The sequence below is a fragment of the Sinocyclocheilus grahami genome, unplaced genomic scaffold (genome assembly GCF_001515645.1).
Source record: "Sinocyclocheilus grahami isolate Dianchi unplaced genomic scaffold, SAMN03320097.WGS_v1.1 scaffold227.1, whole genome shotgun sequence".
NCBI lineage: Eukaryota > Metazoa > Chordata > Actinopteri > Cypriniformes > Cyprinidae > Sinocyclocheilus > Sinocyclocheilus grahami.
Genome location: NW_015505406.1, coordinates 1153643 through 1168438, shown reverse-complemented (window position 1 = coordinate 1168438; position 14796 = coordinate 1153643). Strand labels below are relative to the sequence as shown.

The following is a 14796-nucleotide window of genomic DNA, read 5'->3' as shown; positions in this document are numbered from 1 at the left end:
CTGACAACAGCCAGTGCTCCACACAGAGATCTGATCTCATCCTCATCAGTCTGTCTGGAATCACATGAAGAAACAGAACAAACTGAGACAGACTCAATCCAGAAGAACTTGTGGCAACGTCTCCAAGATGCTTCAAGAGACCTGCCTGCAAAGCTCCCTGAAAAACTATGCACAAGTGCACCTAGGGCAAAATCTGCTTTATGCGCAAAGGATGGTCACACCAAATGTTGATTTAATTTAGTTAATAGAAGTTAACTGATAAAGAAAATCAATTTATGACATTATTTTTGACAGCATCCTCATTATACAGCATTTTTACACAAGTGCCTAAAACCTTTAACAATACTGTAGCTTTGCAGGTATAATCCTCACCGGATTATTACAATTAATGGCTAAATGAATTTTTGGAAATGTAAACCGAAATTTCCTACTGACACACTACAGCAAAAGATAGAAATAACTGACTTAAAACCATTTTTTTAGCTGGTGAAAATACTAGTGTTCTAATCATTTTGGCCACCACTGTACAGTTTTACAGTTTATGCATTCCCTGGGAACTGAACCCATGACCTTGGTGTTGCTAGCATCATGCTCTGCTGTTTTGGACTATTATGACATTTAATGAATCTCACTCTCATTCAGGTTATATTGGCGTGGGAATGCTGTCTGGAGCTGTGGCGGGAGCAGTATTTGCGTCTCCTCCTCCAGGCAGTGTGCTGGCCTGTGGAAGGGAGGTGCTTCGGGAGTCCTGCTCATCATGAAGAACTACACGGGTGACCGCCTAAACTTTGGCATAGCTGTTGAACAGGCCCGGTCACAGGGCGCTCAGGTGGACATGGTGATTGTGGCTGATGTATGTCTGTCTCCTTGCAGTGTGCCTGGATGCCTTCCATCTTTCCAGCTTCCACCAGGAGAGATGGAGCTGGGACTGGGTAGGAGAGATTTATAACTAAAGTGTAAAAATAACGAATTATTTTATGTAGCAGTAAATAAGCATACTTATATTTTTCATGTTTTTGAAAAACTCACTAAGGCTGAATTTATTTGATAAAAAATACAGTAAAAATGGTTACAATTTAATATTATTACAATACAATCAATATAACTGTTGTTTTAATACATTTTAATATTTTAAATCCTGTGATGGCAAAGCTTTCAGCAGTCATTTCTCCCGTCTTCAGTGTCACATGATCCCCCATATGCTGATTTGGTGCTCAAGAAACATTTATTATTATCAATGTGAAACAGCTGTGCTGCTTAATATTTTTGTGGAAACCTTCAGAATTTTTTGATGAATAGAAAGTTCAAAATAACTTAATTTATCTGAACTAGAAATACAATGTTATAAATCTCTTTACTGTAAATTTTAAACAATTTAATGCTGAATAAAAGTATTAATTTCTTTAAATCTTACTGACCCCAAACTATATATATCATGTTTGTACATTAAAGTGCACACTATATATTTATTTGTGTAGGGATCCACGGAGAACCAGGTATTAAGAGATCAAAAGTGAGTCTTTTTTTAATGTGCCGATAATCTCTACAATAAAAAGCAATATATGGTCCTTTGAGATTGATGGTTTTGATTTTTTTCACAGGTGGCCTCTGCTGATGAAGTTGTGAAAACTATAAGTCACATGACTGATTCCTCAAACAAATCACATCTGTCCCTGAAATCAGGTAAGAAGTGTAACTGGCCAGCACAGGGTTGATTCTGAAGGAGTGTGTTTACATAAATGTATTTAAACCTGTATTTCTCTAACAGGAGACAAGGTGGTGCTGTGTGTCAATAATCTTGGTGCTCTCTCGTGTTTGGAAATAGCTGTGGTTTCTAAAGCAGCTGTACACTGCCTAGGTGAGGCTCAAGTAGCACAACACATTCTAAATCATATACTGTGCAACATTCAGCTTTACATACTTTATTTAGACAATTCTTCTTTTTGTTTTGCATGAATAGAATAAATAATGTTTCAGTGTTTGTCATTTTCAGAGGAGCGTGGTATGCTGGTTGTAAGGGTGATGTCTGGACCATTCATGACATCTCTGGAGATGGCGAGAATGTCTCTTTCTTTAATGAAGGTCGATGAAGAGATGCTCAGACTGTTTGGTGCGTTCTGTTTAAAACCAATTTTACAAGCATACTTACCTTGAGATTGGAATCATTCGTTTATTTTCTCAAAAAAAGAGAGTAATTTTGACTTATAACTAAAAATTCTAATACAAAGTTTTAAACTTTGGACAAAGTTTCACTGCACACTCTCTATTTAAAATACTAAACTTACTCGATTGCCAGTATAGTCTGAAATGAATATGTAGTGGAGAGTCACTGATTTGTGTTTCTCAGATGCTAAAACCACAGCCCCGGCCTGGCCTAACCTCAGCACAGCCTCTGTGAGTGGGAGGAACCTGAAGAAAAACTTGCTGCAGCTTCAGATAAGTTTACTGAAGATAGAGAAGAGACAGAGAGACAATCAAAATATACATTGTTCAAATTTTAGACATATATGTCTCAGTTTATTTGTATTTCCTGTAATGTAATTCAGGATTTAAATATGTATTTAAACCTTATTATTTCATGAATAATTAGTGCTGTCAATCGATTAATCACGATTAATCGCATCCAAAATAAAAGTTTTTGTTTACATAATATATGTGTACTGTGTACATTTATTATGTATCTATAAATACACACACATGCATGTATATATTTCAGATTTTTTTTTAATATATATATTAAATATATCTATTTATAATATAAATTATATGAATATAAATATAGACATGTAAATACATGTAAATATTTTCAAAATATATACTGTATGTGTGTGTAAATATACACAGAACACATACATATATTATGCAAACAAAAACTTTTATTTTGGATGTGATTAATCGCGATTAATCGTTTGACAGCCCTATTAGTAAAATAAATCTAATATTTGTAATAAAAAAATTAACATGGTTAAATATTTTATGACAAATAATATCCCTTTTAAAAGTTTGTGGTTGGTAAGATTCTTTAATGTTTTTGAAAGAACATTTCTTATGCTCACCAAGGCTGCATTTATTTAATCAAAAATACAGTTAAAACACTAATATTGTAAAATATTATTACAATTTAAAGTAAATACAGTTTTCTATTTTAATATATTTTAAAATGTAATTTATTCCTGCGATGGCAAAGCTGAATTAGGATTCTTTGGTGAACAGAAAGCTCAAAAGAACAGCATTTATTTAAAATATAAACCTTTTGTAACATTATAAATGTCTTTACTGTCACTTTGATCAAAGTAATGCTTCCTTGCTGAATAAAATTATTCATTTCTTTTAAAAAAATCTTACTGACTTCAAACATTTGAACGGTAGTGTATATTTGTACTGAAATACCTGAAGCACTTCATCAACACAGTGGTGCTGCTCCACAGGTTTGCTGTCTTCAGTCATTCGATTAGTGTTGGAGTCCGTGTGCAGGATCCTCATGCAGCACCAAGAGGAACGTGCAGCAGGAGATGGAGATTGTGGGAGCACACATGCTCTCATAGCTAATGGTAAAACATTTTCAACATTTAAACAATGCACATATCATTTAAACCCACATACAGTATTTCTTAATTTTGTGGAAATGTATTATGCTTTTTAAACGACTGTTTTACATGCCCTCACAATGTTGTCTACTTCAGCCATTAAGGAATGGCTCAGACTAGCAGAATCCCTGGGAACCTTGGCCAGCTTCTAGCAGATCTTGCTCTGTTGGTCCAGGAAAGGATGGGAGGATCATCAGGGGCAGCATGTGAATGTATATCAGGTTCAAACATTTGACTCACTAAACCAATGCTTGAGCTGATTAGTTACTCTAAAAATCTGGAAACAATATTATGTTTTCTCATGAAATTATCAAATAACCCTTAATCTTTTTCTTCACAGTTACACTGCCTCTTTTTGTCTGTGGCTCTCAAACAAAACTGTGATGGTGCGGCTTGGGCAAAGGCATTGCATGCTGGCACAGAGGCCATGAAGAGGTCAGTGACACAGGTATTAGCTGAACACATTGAGTCTGAATTGTTTTCCTTGATACTTTGGCATTCTCAGTATAAAATGTGCCAAACTGTAAACTTAGTGACGTGTATGAAGTATAAAGATGTGTCATTTTATTGCAAATGTAAATACTTCCTTGTTTTCCAACAGATATGGAGGATCAGGACCATGGTATGCTTGAGACATGAATTAAGAGTCATATTCTAGTTGTAGTAACTGTTTTACACAAACTTATCTTATCTTGAGTTAGTAAATGTAGATTAGATTACATTACTGGTTAAAAGTAGGCTGCATTTATTGATAAAAATACTGTACCGAAAAATAAAAACAGTAATGTGATTTTTTTTTCATAAAATTTTTTTATTGTTATTTTATTGATTAATTTTTGCAGTTTTCTATTCTAATATATTTTAAAATCGAATTTATTCCTGTGCTACAAAGTAGAATTTTCAGCATCATTACTCCAGTTTTCAGTGTCACATGATCCTTCAGAAATCATTCTAATATGCTGATTTACTCAAGAAACATGAGCAGTGTTTCTGAAATAATTAACCTGCAGGTTTTATCATAGTACCATCATTAAATCAAGCCTTTGATACTTGCAAATTATTAATAAAACTGACCGTGTGTTATCTTTTAGCTTGATGCCCTGTGCCCTGCTGCGGAAGAGCTGATGAAGCTTTCCACAGCGCCTCCTGATGGTCACATAACTATACTACAATCAGCAGTGGAGGTATGGACTTCCACTTTGGCCATGTTTAGCTTTCTTGTGTTCTCATAATTTCTTGCATCTATAATATTGCCCTCTTGCTTATCTGTAACAGAAAGCAGATTTTGGGAGCGGAGTCGACCCGCAATCTCACTGCAAGGGCTGGACGTGCCAGTTATGTTGCATCTCAACATTTGACTCAACCTGACCCTGGTGCCGTAGCGGTAACCGCCATACTGAAGGCCATCCTCAATGCTTTGAAGGCCTAGAGGAAGAGAAGCTCACCAACAGTTCCGTAAAGGGATAGTTCACCCAAAAATGAAAAGGACATTTTTTAATATAACTCTGATTAGGGCTGTGCAATTTATCAAAACTCAGTTTCGATTTCGATTTTGGCCTCCAACAATTATGAAAATACAGTAATCGAGATTTGCGCCCCATTCCGCCCCCTTTCTAGCGGTGCTCTTTCGCTCCTCCATTAAAGACCAATTTCATGTGCAAATTCGTAAAATCATGTAATGAGACTTTTGCAAAATGGGACGTGCTTGATTTATTAAAGTTGATTAGATTTATTCATGTTTTTAAAAGCGCTAACGAGAACTGTTCCTCAGGAGGATTACTGTGCATGCGCTCAGAATCGGAGCAGAACACAGACGTGTAAAGTCAACTTTTAGTGCCTAAACGGTCAAATACATGCAAAAATGTGTCAAAATGCGGCGCTTAGTGATTATTAACGTAAACCTTGTCGATTATGTAATAAATGAACGTAAACAGTTGAGAATGAAAATACGTGTGTGATGGTAAATTGGGTCCGTGCAGCTCTTAAAGTGACAGCAGGCTAATATTCCTGCTGCGACTGTGTGCTTAAAGGGGTCATATGATGCTGCTAAAAAGAACATTATTTTGAAACTCAGTTTCGATTTCGATTTTGGCCTCCAACAATTATGAAAATACAGTAATCGAGATTTGCGCCCCATTCCGCCCCCTTTCTAGCGGTGCTCTTTCGCTCCTCCATTAAAGACCAATTTCACGTGCAAATTCGTAAAATCATGTAATGAGACTTTTGCAAAATGGGACGTGCTTGATTTATTAAAGTTGATTAGATTTATTCATGTTTTTAAAAGCGCTAACGAGAACTGTTCCTCAGGAGGATTACTGTGCATGCGCTCAGAATCGGAGCAGAACACAGACGTGTAAAGTCAACTTTTAGTGCCTAAACGGTCAAATACATGCAAAAATGTGTCAAAATGCGGCGCTTAGTGATTATTAACGTAAACCTTGTCGATTATGTAATAAATGAACGTAAACAGTTGAGAATGAAAATACGTGTGTGATGGTAAATTGGGTCCGTGCAGCTCTTAAAGTGACAGCAGGCTAATATTCCTGCTGCGACTGTGTGCTTAAAGGGGTCATATGATGCTGCTAAAAAGAACATTATTTTGTGTATTTGGTGTAATGAAATGTGTTTATGTGGTTTAAAGTTAAAAAACACATTATTTTCCACATACTGTACATTATTGTTTCTCCTCTATGCCCCGCCTTTTTGAAACGCGTCGATTCTTACAAAGCTCATCGGTCTGAAAAAGCGAGGTGTGCTCTGATTGGCCAGCTATCCAATGCGTTGTGATTGGCCGAATACCTCAAGCGTGAGACGGAAATGCTACGCCCCTCACACACTGTTGATGCCGTGTCCCGGCCGGAGCGACGAGACAAAAACATTCAAACCCATTATAAACGAGGCATTTGTTGCATCCAGTGGGGACATAATTACTGATTATAATGACTTATACTGTCTTTTTACGCGTTGCATTGCATCGCACCGCATAAACATAAAAAAATTGAAATCGCATCATATGACCCCTTTAATATTAATCAAACAACAAAAGACAAAGACAAAATCACACATTGCTCGAGTGAAATTGATTATTCAATTTCTCTAGTAGGCTGTTAACTGAATACTTTAGACTTGCATTAAAAACTTAAAGCAGTTTGTTTCATTTGTATCTTTTTTTAATCTATTGTATTCCTTTGCTTTTTTTATTACTGGCAGTTTAATTATTTTTTGTTGTTGTTGTTTTTTAATTTTTTTTACTAATATCAGTTACCCTAATACTCTGCTGTGGGATTGAGAATTGTGACATTTCGCTGGTCTCTAAAATGTAGATGTCATAGCAACCTTATTTACAGAAAATATATATTTGGTATATATCACTATCTTTAAATATTTCATATAAAGTTTTGGTCATATAGCCCACTAATACTTGTGTTAAATAATCGTGATTACAGTATCGACCAAAATAATCGTGATTATGATTTTTTTTGTCATAGTCGACCAGCCCTAACCCTGACTGTATTCATCTGAAAGAAGAATGCATAATGATGAATAATTGCATTTTGGGTGAACTATCCCTTTAAGGAATAGTAAAGAAAAAGGCTGTAAACAAAACACGTGTTTGCTAACATTTGATTATTGCAGATCTTCAAGATGGCGTGTGAACTTTTAAAATACACACCCTGTTAAATGTGATGTTAATAGGATGACATCCTTAAAGTAGTGTAAAAACTGTTGCTCAGCATTCAACTATGTTTGGCCCACATAGAAGCAATGGCTCAATCAATTGTGTAATTTTGGTCCAAGAAAACTTTTTATAACAGTAATCATTTTTGCATTGCAGTTTGGTGCCACTCGTTTAGCAGAATTTACACTTTTTTTTTGCTTCAATGCTCGAAATCCTGAATAATTAATCAATGTACTGCCATTAACGAAGCAATGAAAAGATGAGTGACTGACTTGCTGAATTGTTTTTGTTTACTTACTATAACCATTATCATCATTTATTACTTGTAATTTACATTTTTTTATATAAATATGGTTTGAATGGAAAAGGAGCATTATTAAAAGTCAATTTAACACTAGTAAACATGTTTTAACATCACATTTTAAATGCATTTCATTGTAATGTGAATTAATGTGACTGATAATTAAAGAAAACATTTGCTACATTTTAATCTGTGGCGACATCATTTTTAATAATCAGATGTTAAAGGGATAGTTCCCTCAAAAATTCAAAAATCTGTCATCATTTACTTACCCTCATGCCATTCTATACCTCTAGTTTTTGTTACCATTGACCTCCATTTTTCTCATTTCTCAAAATATTTATTTTAGTAAATAATGTCAAAATTTGAATTTTTGGGTGAACTGTCCTTCTAATGTGATGATAATGCATATATCTTATGTTTTTCCAGCAGGTTAAGGATTACGTGCTCATAATACTCCCACCCGCATGTTCATACATGTCTACAGAAGAAACTTGACAATCCCGTTTTGAGCCTAGGGGAATATTTATTTTGATGACGTGAGTGTGATGACTTACTATTTATATTACACCCAGTGTGAAAGCCTTGCCCTGCTGCTAATGATTAAATGACTGAATTATCTCTCTATGTAAAGGTAAGCCTGTCATATGAATCAAAGTTCATGTTAGATGAAAGCGGAAAAGGGAGAACAAAAACAAGTTTATTTAAATCTACACCGAGACACACAATCAAGCTGGACATCTTGTTTCGTTTCTCTCTCTCGCTTTTATTCTTTACCTTTTTTTTCTTCTAGTCATGCACCCACAGACTTCCTGTGTCTTCATGCACACAGTCAAACATGCACAGTAAGTGTGTGAAGCGCAGGACCGTAATGTTGCTGGCTTTCTATGCAAGCTGAATGACAGATGCTTTATTTTGATCTACCATCACTAGGTAGGTACATTTCAAACATTGTAGAGTTCATCAGAGATGATGCCCTTGTGATTAATAGGCTGTTTCTATTATACTGTATATTACCATGTATCTTGTATCAGTAGAGTCAACCCCTCACTCATTTTGCTTGTAGTTTCAATGAATACTACCATACTAACATTGTATTATTTTATACATCTTATAAAAATTATAACACCAGGGTGTGTTGGCTCTTGGTTTTTGAAAACTTTAATAGAAAAGGAAAGGAAAGAACAGAGAAGAAAAGGTAAAACCGCAGTGATTGATGACGGCAAAGGCACATACTAGCATTGTTTTAATGATTAATCACGTTATTTTCTGGATTAAGATCATTTTGGAAGAAAATCAAACTGTGCCACAGTGTTTACCGTATGTGTAACGGCTTCCAGCAACTGAGATCAAAGTAAAAGTAAACCATTTTAGCAGGAAATGAAAGTCTTCAAAAAAATAAAAACTGCAGAGAAAAACAAAGCATTATCTGCCGTTCTCAGTGTACACAGCTCAACCAGGAAAGTGTTAAGAGATACGTGCTGAAGTTGTTATTTTAAAGTGCCTGGGCGTTACAGGTTTCTATTTTAATTTGACTGTAAATAACTTGATGCAAGTATAATGTCTGACTGTTTTTACCAAGGCTTTCTGTTTTTCTTATCACCCACAGAGATGGAGTTTTCTTGCAGTCATGTTGTGTGTAACTGGAAGTCTGAGAGCTTAACAGAAGATGAAGCTAAAGTCTCAAATCAAGGTCAGTTGTACGCTGTAAATGCATTAATGAGAATGGCGAACTGTTGGTTATTAACATTTAATAATACAGCGCAGATAATACTGATGAGACATGTAAAGATACAGGATTAGTGAATGAAGAGTAATATGTATTAAGGGAAAGCTCGGCAACAACAGTTCAGTTACACATGCCTGGTTTCCCTAGCTGTGTCAGATTTAATGGCAGTGCATTATCAGGTTGGACCATTTTTTATATTTTGCTGTTTTGTCGATTGTTTTGTACTTCATAATCATTTTACTGTTAAAATTTCACTTAAAGAATAACATTAAATAGTCTCTAATAGGCAGGCTCCCATTGTGACAACTTGCCCCGTGTTGTGTTTTGGGGTATTTTTATATTATTTGGCACAAATAGTCAGTGTGTAACTCCATCTATCCCTCATGCCTTCTCATGTTTTGTAGGTTTTGCCTCCACTCTTCCCTGTGGTCTGTCCAGAGCTCAGTCTGTCTCCGATCATCCTTACGACAACCGCGTTACCTTTGTTCAGAAACCAGGTGAGTAAATGACACCTTGTTTTTCACCTTAGCATTGCTTTATGAACATTGTTCCGAATAAGTGGCTTGTATTCTCTCTGTACATGTGAGAAATTGTTATTTCTTTAATGTTGTTTTTGTGGCAATTGTTTTGTTACTAGTTCTGATAAAGAACGGCAGAATTGACTCATTTGTTTGATTGAAACTTTAAATGTTGAGTGGAACAACTCTTTTGGTTCAGGCCATGCCTGTACTCTTGAGAAGAAAATGCTGGTTGGAAAAAATAAGCTCACATCCTTTTTGTGGGTGTAAAAAGTTGATGACAGAGAAACCTCATAGGTGCGTTTGATTTAGACAAAATGACATAAATGCCCATTATTATACAGTAAAGGTTTATATAATTTGTGTAGGCTCAAGTGAAATAACAAACGTTGGGATTTATTTTTGCGAATGATCTTTTCATTGTTTGTACTCTCTGGTTTGTATATTAGCGTGGTACAAGTTGTGTTCAGCAGTGGTTAGTACTAGTGGTTTGTGAAATGGGTGACTTGACAGACTTCCACAAATGATGAATCATGAAAGCCCTTTTAGCAGGAGCGTCTGTAACCTTAAAACCCAATTGTTAGGTGCTTTAAGAACAGCAGTCTTTTTGATTACGACTGCATATGCAAAGCATGGCAAGACTTCATTAGTGAAATAAAGTAGTTGGCGAAAACTGAAAGTGAACAATAAGGACTGTCAAACACTGAGAAGGATTGTGTCCAAACAACAAAGAACTACTGCAGCAAAAGACAGCAAACATCCTTTTAACCATGAAGGTTAAACCCAAGGTTTCCACAAAATCTGACTTCACAAAGCCAACAATCATGAAAGAGCTGCAACTGCTAAAACTGAAATCACAGACACCAATGCTAAAATGCAAAAAAGATGGTATCATGATGTCAAGCCTGGAAGATAAAACATCTGCCCTGGCCAGACATATCAGCTGATTTGAATATTATCAAACCACTGTGGACAGTTTCAAAGAGAAGAATGGATAGCCGATTCCCTCCTTCAACATCTGTAAAACAATGGGCACATGTTCTGACAGATGCCATTCAAATGGAGACTATTACAAAATGGGATGAATTTAGTCAAAGAAGGCTGGAAGCTGTATTAAAGGCAAATGATGGGTGTTTACATTATTTTGTCCAACTTCTGTATAAATCTAAATCTTTATAAATGGAAGTCTCTTATGCTCACCAAGGCTGCATTTATTTGATTTTAATATAATAAAAATAGTAATATTGTGAAATATTATTTAATAATATTAAATAACATTAATATTATTATATTAAATATTAAAATAATTTAAAATAACTGTTTTATATTTTAGTGTAATTTGTAAATTACACTTTTTACACGTAAATTACACATGCACTTAATGTAGTCCTGTGTAGTCTGTGATAAACGTTCACAGTTCTTATATTATAGTCAGCTATTTTTTCTCTTAGTACTTTTTTTTTATAAATAGTCTTCTTAGTTCTTATTTAACTTTTTACTTAGCCTATTTAATATAATTTCATTATGTCCAGTTTAGTTTCTTTGTAGTTCTGTGTTTTTGTCTATGTAGCACCTTGGTCCTGGAGAAACGCTGTCTGGTTTCACTGTATGCTATCTGTATAGAGCTGGAATGACAATAAAGCTACTCTGACCCTCAAATTTTTCCTGTGATGCAAAGCTGAATTTTCAACAGCAGTTACCCCAGACTTTAGTGTAACATGATCCTTCAGGAATCATTCTTATATGCTGATTTAGTGCTTAATAATAATTTGTTTTTATTATCAATGTTAAAAACAGCATTTATTTACAACGAAAATCTTTGGTAAAATTGTAAATGGCTTTACTGTCACTTTTGATTAATTGAATGCATCCTTGCAAAAAAAAATGTTTAATTTGTATAAGAAAATGTTATTATTTTTTATCATTTTTTTTACCTAATTTTTTTTCCCGTTTTTTTTTTCTCTTACAGCTCCATTGATGGCTCCTCCACCTGTACCGCCCCGTAACATACAAAGGAGAGACACTCTCTGTAGCGCACTCCCACCACCATTACCACCGAGAGGTGAGAAGTCATTCACACTCCCTTCATAACACGAAAAAGCACAGAGAATATTAGTTATGCTTAAACTGAAGCGATACACTGAAAATACTATGATGTTTGACAATAAACAGGTTCAATGAGTTCACCCTCACCCTCCTTCACTCTCTTTCTCAGGTCTGGAAAATAATGGAGAGACTCAACTTAAAGCTAATGTAAATGTAGTGTCGCTAAAAGTGGGAAGCCTCGTGGACATTGGTAAAGGTGTGCTAAACTGCTAAACAATATTTTTTGACAGCATGATCTTCCTAAATGTTACATCTGTTCAGCTCACTTACTATCTCCTTAGCATCTGCTATACAGAGCAGCCAGAAACCAGTGCGTTGTGGGAAATGCAATGCCATCATGTCCTCGGCAAGCAGCCCAGAGACACACCAGAAAACAATAGTAAGTTATACCAACAGGTGCAAAACCACTGTGTTTATATGACACTTACTGTTGTTTCCTGTCCCTTTTTTCTAGATATGGAGCTGTGAGTTTTGTGGGAAGGAGAACGTTTACCCCCAGACTACACTGAAGGGCGGCCGGTTTCCTTTGCGCAATCCTCCAGGCAGGGATATACTTTACTTGGACGAAGATGAGGACACAGATTATGAGAATCTAGACGACATGCTTATTGTCCTGTGCGTGGACATTTCCGGAAGTATGAGCGTCACTTCTGAGGTGCCGATCACTTTCATTAAAGACATCCAGAGCTGTTATTTTGTTTTTAACACCCTCACTTGTTCACATTAAATATATTTTTCTCTCAGATCTCTCCCGGTAACAGCACACGATCACCCACATATGTTTCTCGACTGCAGGTGAGAGGTGACTTTTGACTTTAAATACAATTATTTTTGCTTGTATAAACAGGCACAATGCATTTGAAGTTATACTCCCATTTTTTGGGATTCAGGGAGTCCAAGAAGCTCTTCAGATGGTGCTGACCTCCCTGCAGAAAACCTCACCTCACCGAAGAGTGGCACTGGTGACGTTTAACAATGAGGTAAAGATACTTATGGGGAAAAAGGAGTGAGCCAGAAAAGCAGAACGAGAGGAGATGCTGTAATGGCATCAAGTACATTTTAGGCTTTTTTTAACTTGATGTGCACAAACCGTTTATTATTACCAGTTCTGATAACAAAGACTATAAACATTTTCCTCAATTTTTTCTGTACACTTGTTTGCAAAATCTGCCGCACTATTATTTTATTGTGTTTGCAATGCCATGCAATTATTGTGGTGTAATACAGAAATGTGGGGTCTGGGGAAAATGTGAGAGGAAAAATAATTTTTTTATTTTTATATATTATGTATACATTATTATATATAATGGAATTGTTAGATGTAATTTTACTGGAAACATATTTATTGTGAAAAGCACTATACATTCACATTAGAGTTTATTTAAAAATGTTTCTCTCATGTTTATACTGCACAATATTATTACAATGTTAGGAAGAAAAAAGATAAACTTAATACAAAGAATTTGAATATTTGCCTTGCCTTATGTGCAATGTATTTATTTTTAACTTCCAACATGTTGTCTTTATAATATACATGCTTTTTCTCACTTGTTGTAAATGTCTTTAAACATGAAAATATAGAACTGCTTTTATATTATATGTAGGGTAGCTTCAAAAAGTTTGAATACACCCGGTATAATATATTTTGAATAGGTTAGTGGCTAAACAACACTAAAAAATGTGGTTGGTCATTTTACAAGCCATTCAGGTGGTCTCTTCCTGTTTAAGTGGGTTATTCTTTGTCAGAATAAGCAGCTCTGTGGTCCAGAGTTTATGCTGGTAGATTTTGGCGATACGGAACCAGGCTGAATGTTCCCTGTAAATCATACATACTTGTGGACTACATACTTGTGAAGCCAAAATTCAACAGACCTATAAAACTTACTGACATGTGATGACAAGCTGTGATGACTGAGCATTTCCCATTCTTGTTTTGGTTTTGAAAAGCATGTGGCTTCTGGTTTGTGGAAACCAAAATTCACTATGAAGAAACTAAGAAGCGTGTGAAACTACTAAGTTTAGCTAATTAAAAGCCATTTCAGAGAGCTAGATACAGAGGTAAAGAATAGCAGCATAGCTCTCATAGTGCTTTATTTTACTGTCACGTGAATAGATTACAGTTCAGAAAAGCATGAACAGTTGTGTTTGTGGTTGTTAGGTGACAGTATATGGTGATGGCACAAAGGTTCCTCTCACTCTGAGAGACTGGGCACTGCTGGACTATGACTATCTGAAGAAGGAGGGTGGGAACTACAGCACCCCTCACTGCATTGCAGAGACAATCCAACCTCTCACCCAGAAAATCAAAGAGTGAGTGGCACATTCTCTGGCTTTTATTGTATGTATATCTGTCAAAGGTCACGTCATCTTGTCTGTATTTTTTCTGTGTTTGCGTATGCATGTGTGAGCAGGCAGTATTTTGTAGGCTTGTCAATGAGCTTCTTTCTGCTAGGCTGTCTGATTTCGTGTTTTGTGCTTCTGTCAGTTGGTAAACTGTCTGAATTGTTGTTTAAAGGTCCACAGCTTTATGAAACCACTATATCCTGTTAAAGGGCTCATATGACGCTGCTAAAAATAACATTATTTTGTGTATTTGGTGTAATGAAATATGTTTATGCGGTTTAAGGTTCAAAAAACACATTATTTTCCACATATTGTACATTACACTTCGGTCACACGCTTGAGGTATTTGGCCAATCACAACACACTGGATCGCTGGCCAATCAGAGCACACCTGGTTTTTCAGACCGATGAGTTTTGTAAAAATCGACGTGTTTCAGAAAGGCGGTGCATAGAGGAGAAACACGCCCCTCACTGTACTCTGATGCCATCTCCCGGCACGACCAGACAAAACCAATAAAACCCATTACAAACGA

General features: G+C 35.8%; 1 protein-coding gene and 1 pseudogene across 1 annotated transcript in view; both read left to right on the top strand.

Annotated features, from left to right (window-relative positions):
* The first annotated feature begins 757 nt into the window (after positions 1–757).
* Positions 758–5016, top strand: LOC107597087 (triokinase/FMN cyclase-like; annotated as a pseudogene).
* A 3402-nt stretch (positions 5017–8418) lies between these two features.
* LOC107597099 (circularly permutated Ras protein 1-like) overlaps positions 8419–14796 on the top strand; it is a 14217-nt gene continuing 7839 nt past the window's right edge. Inside the window, 10 exon segments of the mRNA XM_016288009.1 lie at positions 8419–8500; positions 9177–9260; positions 9701–9793; positions 11784–11876; positions 12030–12116; positions 12202–12299; positions 12375–12575; positions 12665–12715; positions 12811–12900; positions 14079–14230. Of these exon segments, the coding sequence (XP_016143495.1) occupies positions 8473–8500; positions 9177–9260; positions 9701–9793; positions 11784–11876; positions 12030–12116; positions 12202–12299; positions 12375–12575; positions 12665–12715; positions 12811–12900; positions 14079–14230 (977 nt within the window). The 5' untranslated portion in view covers positions 8419–8472.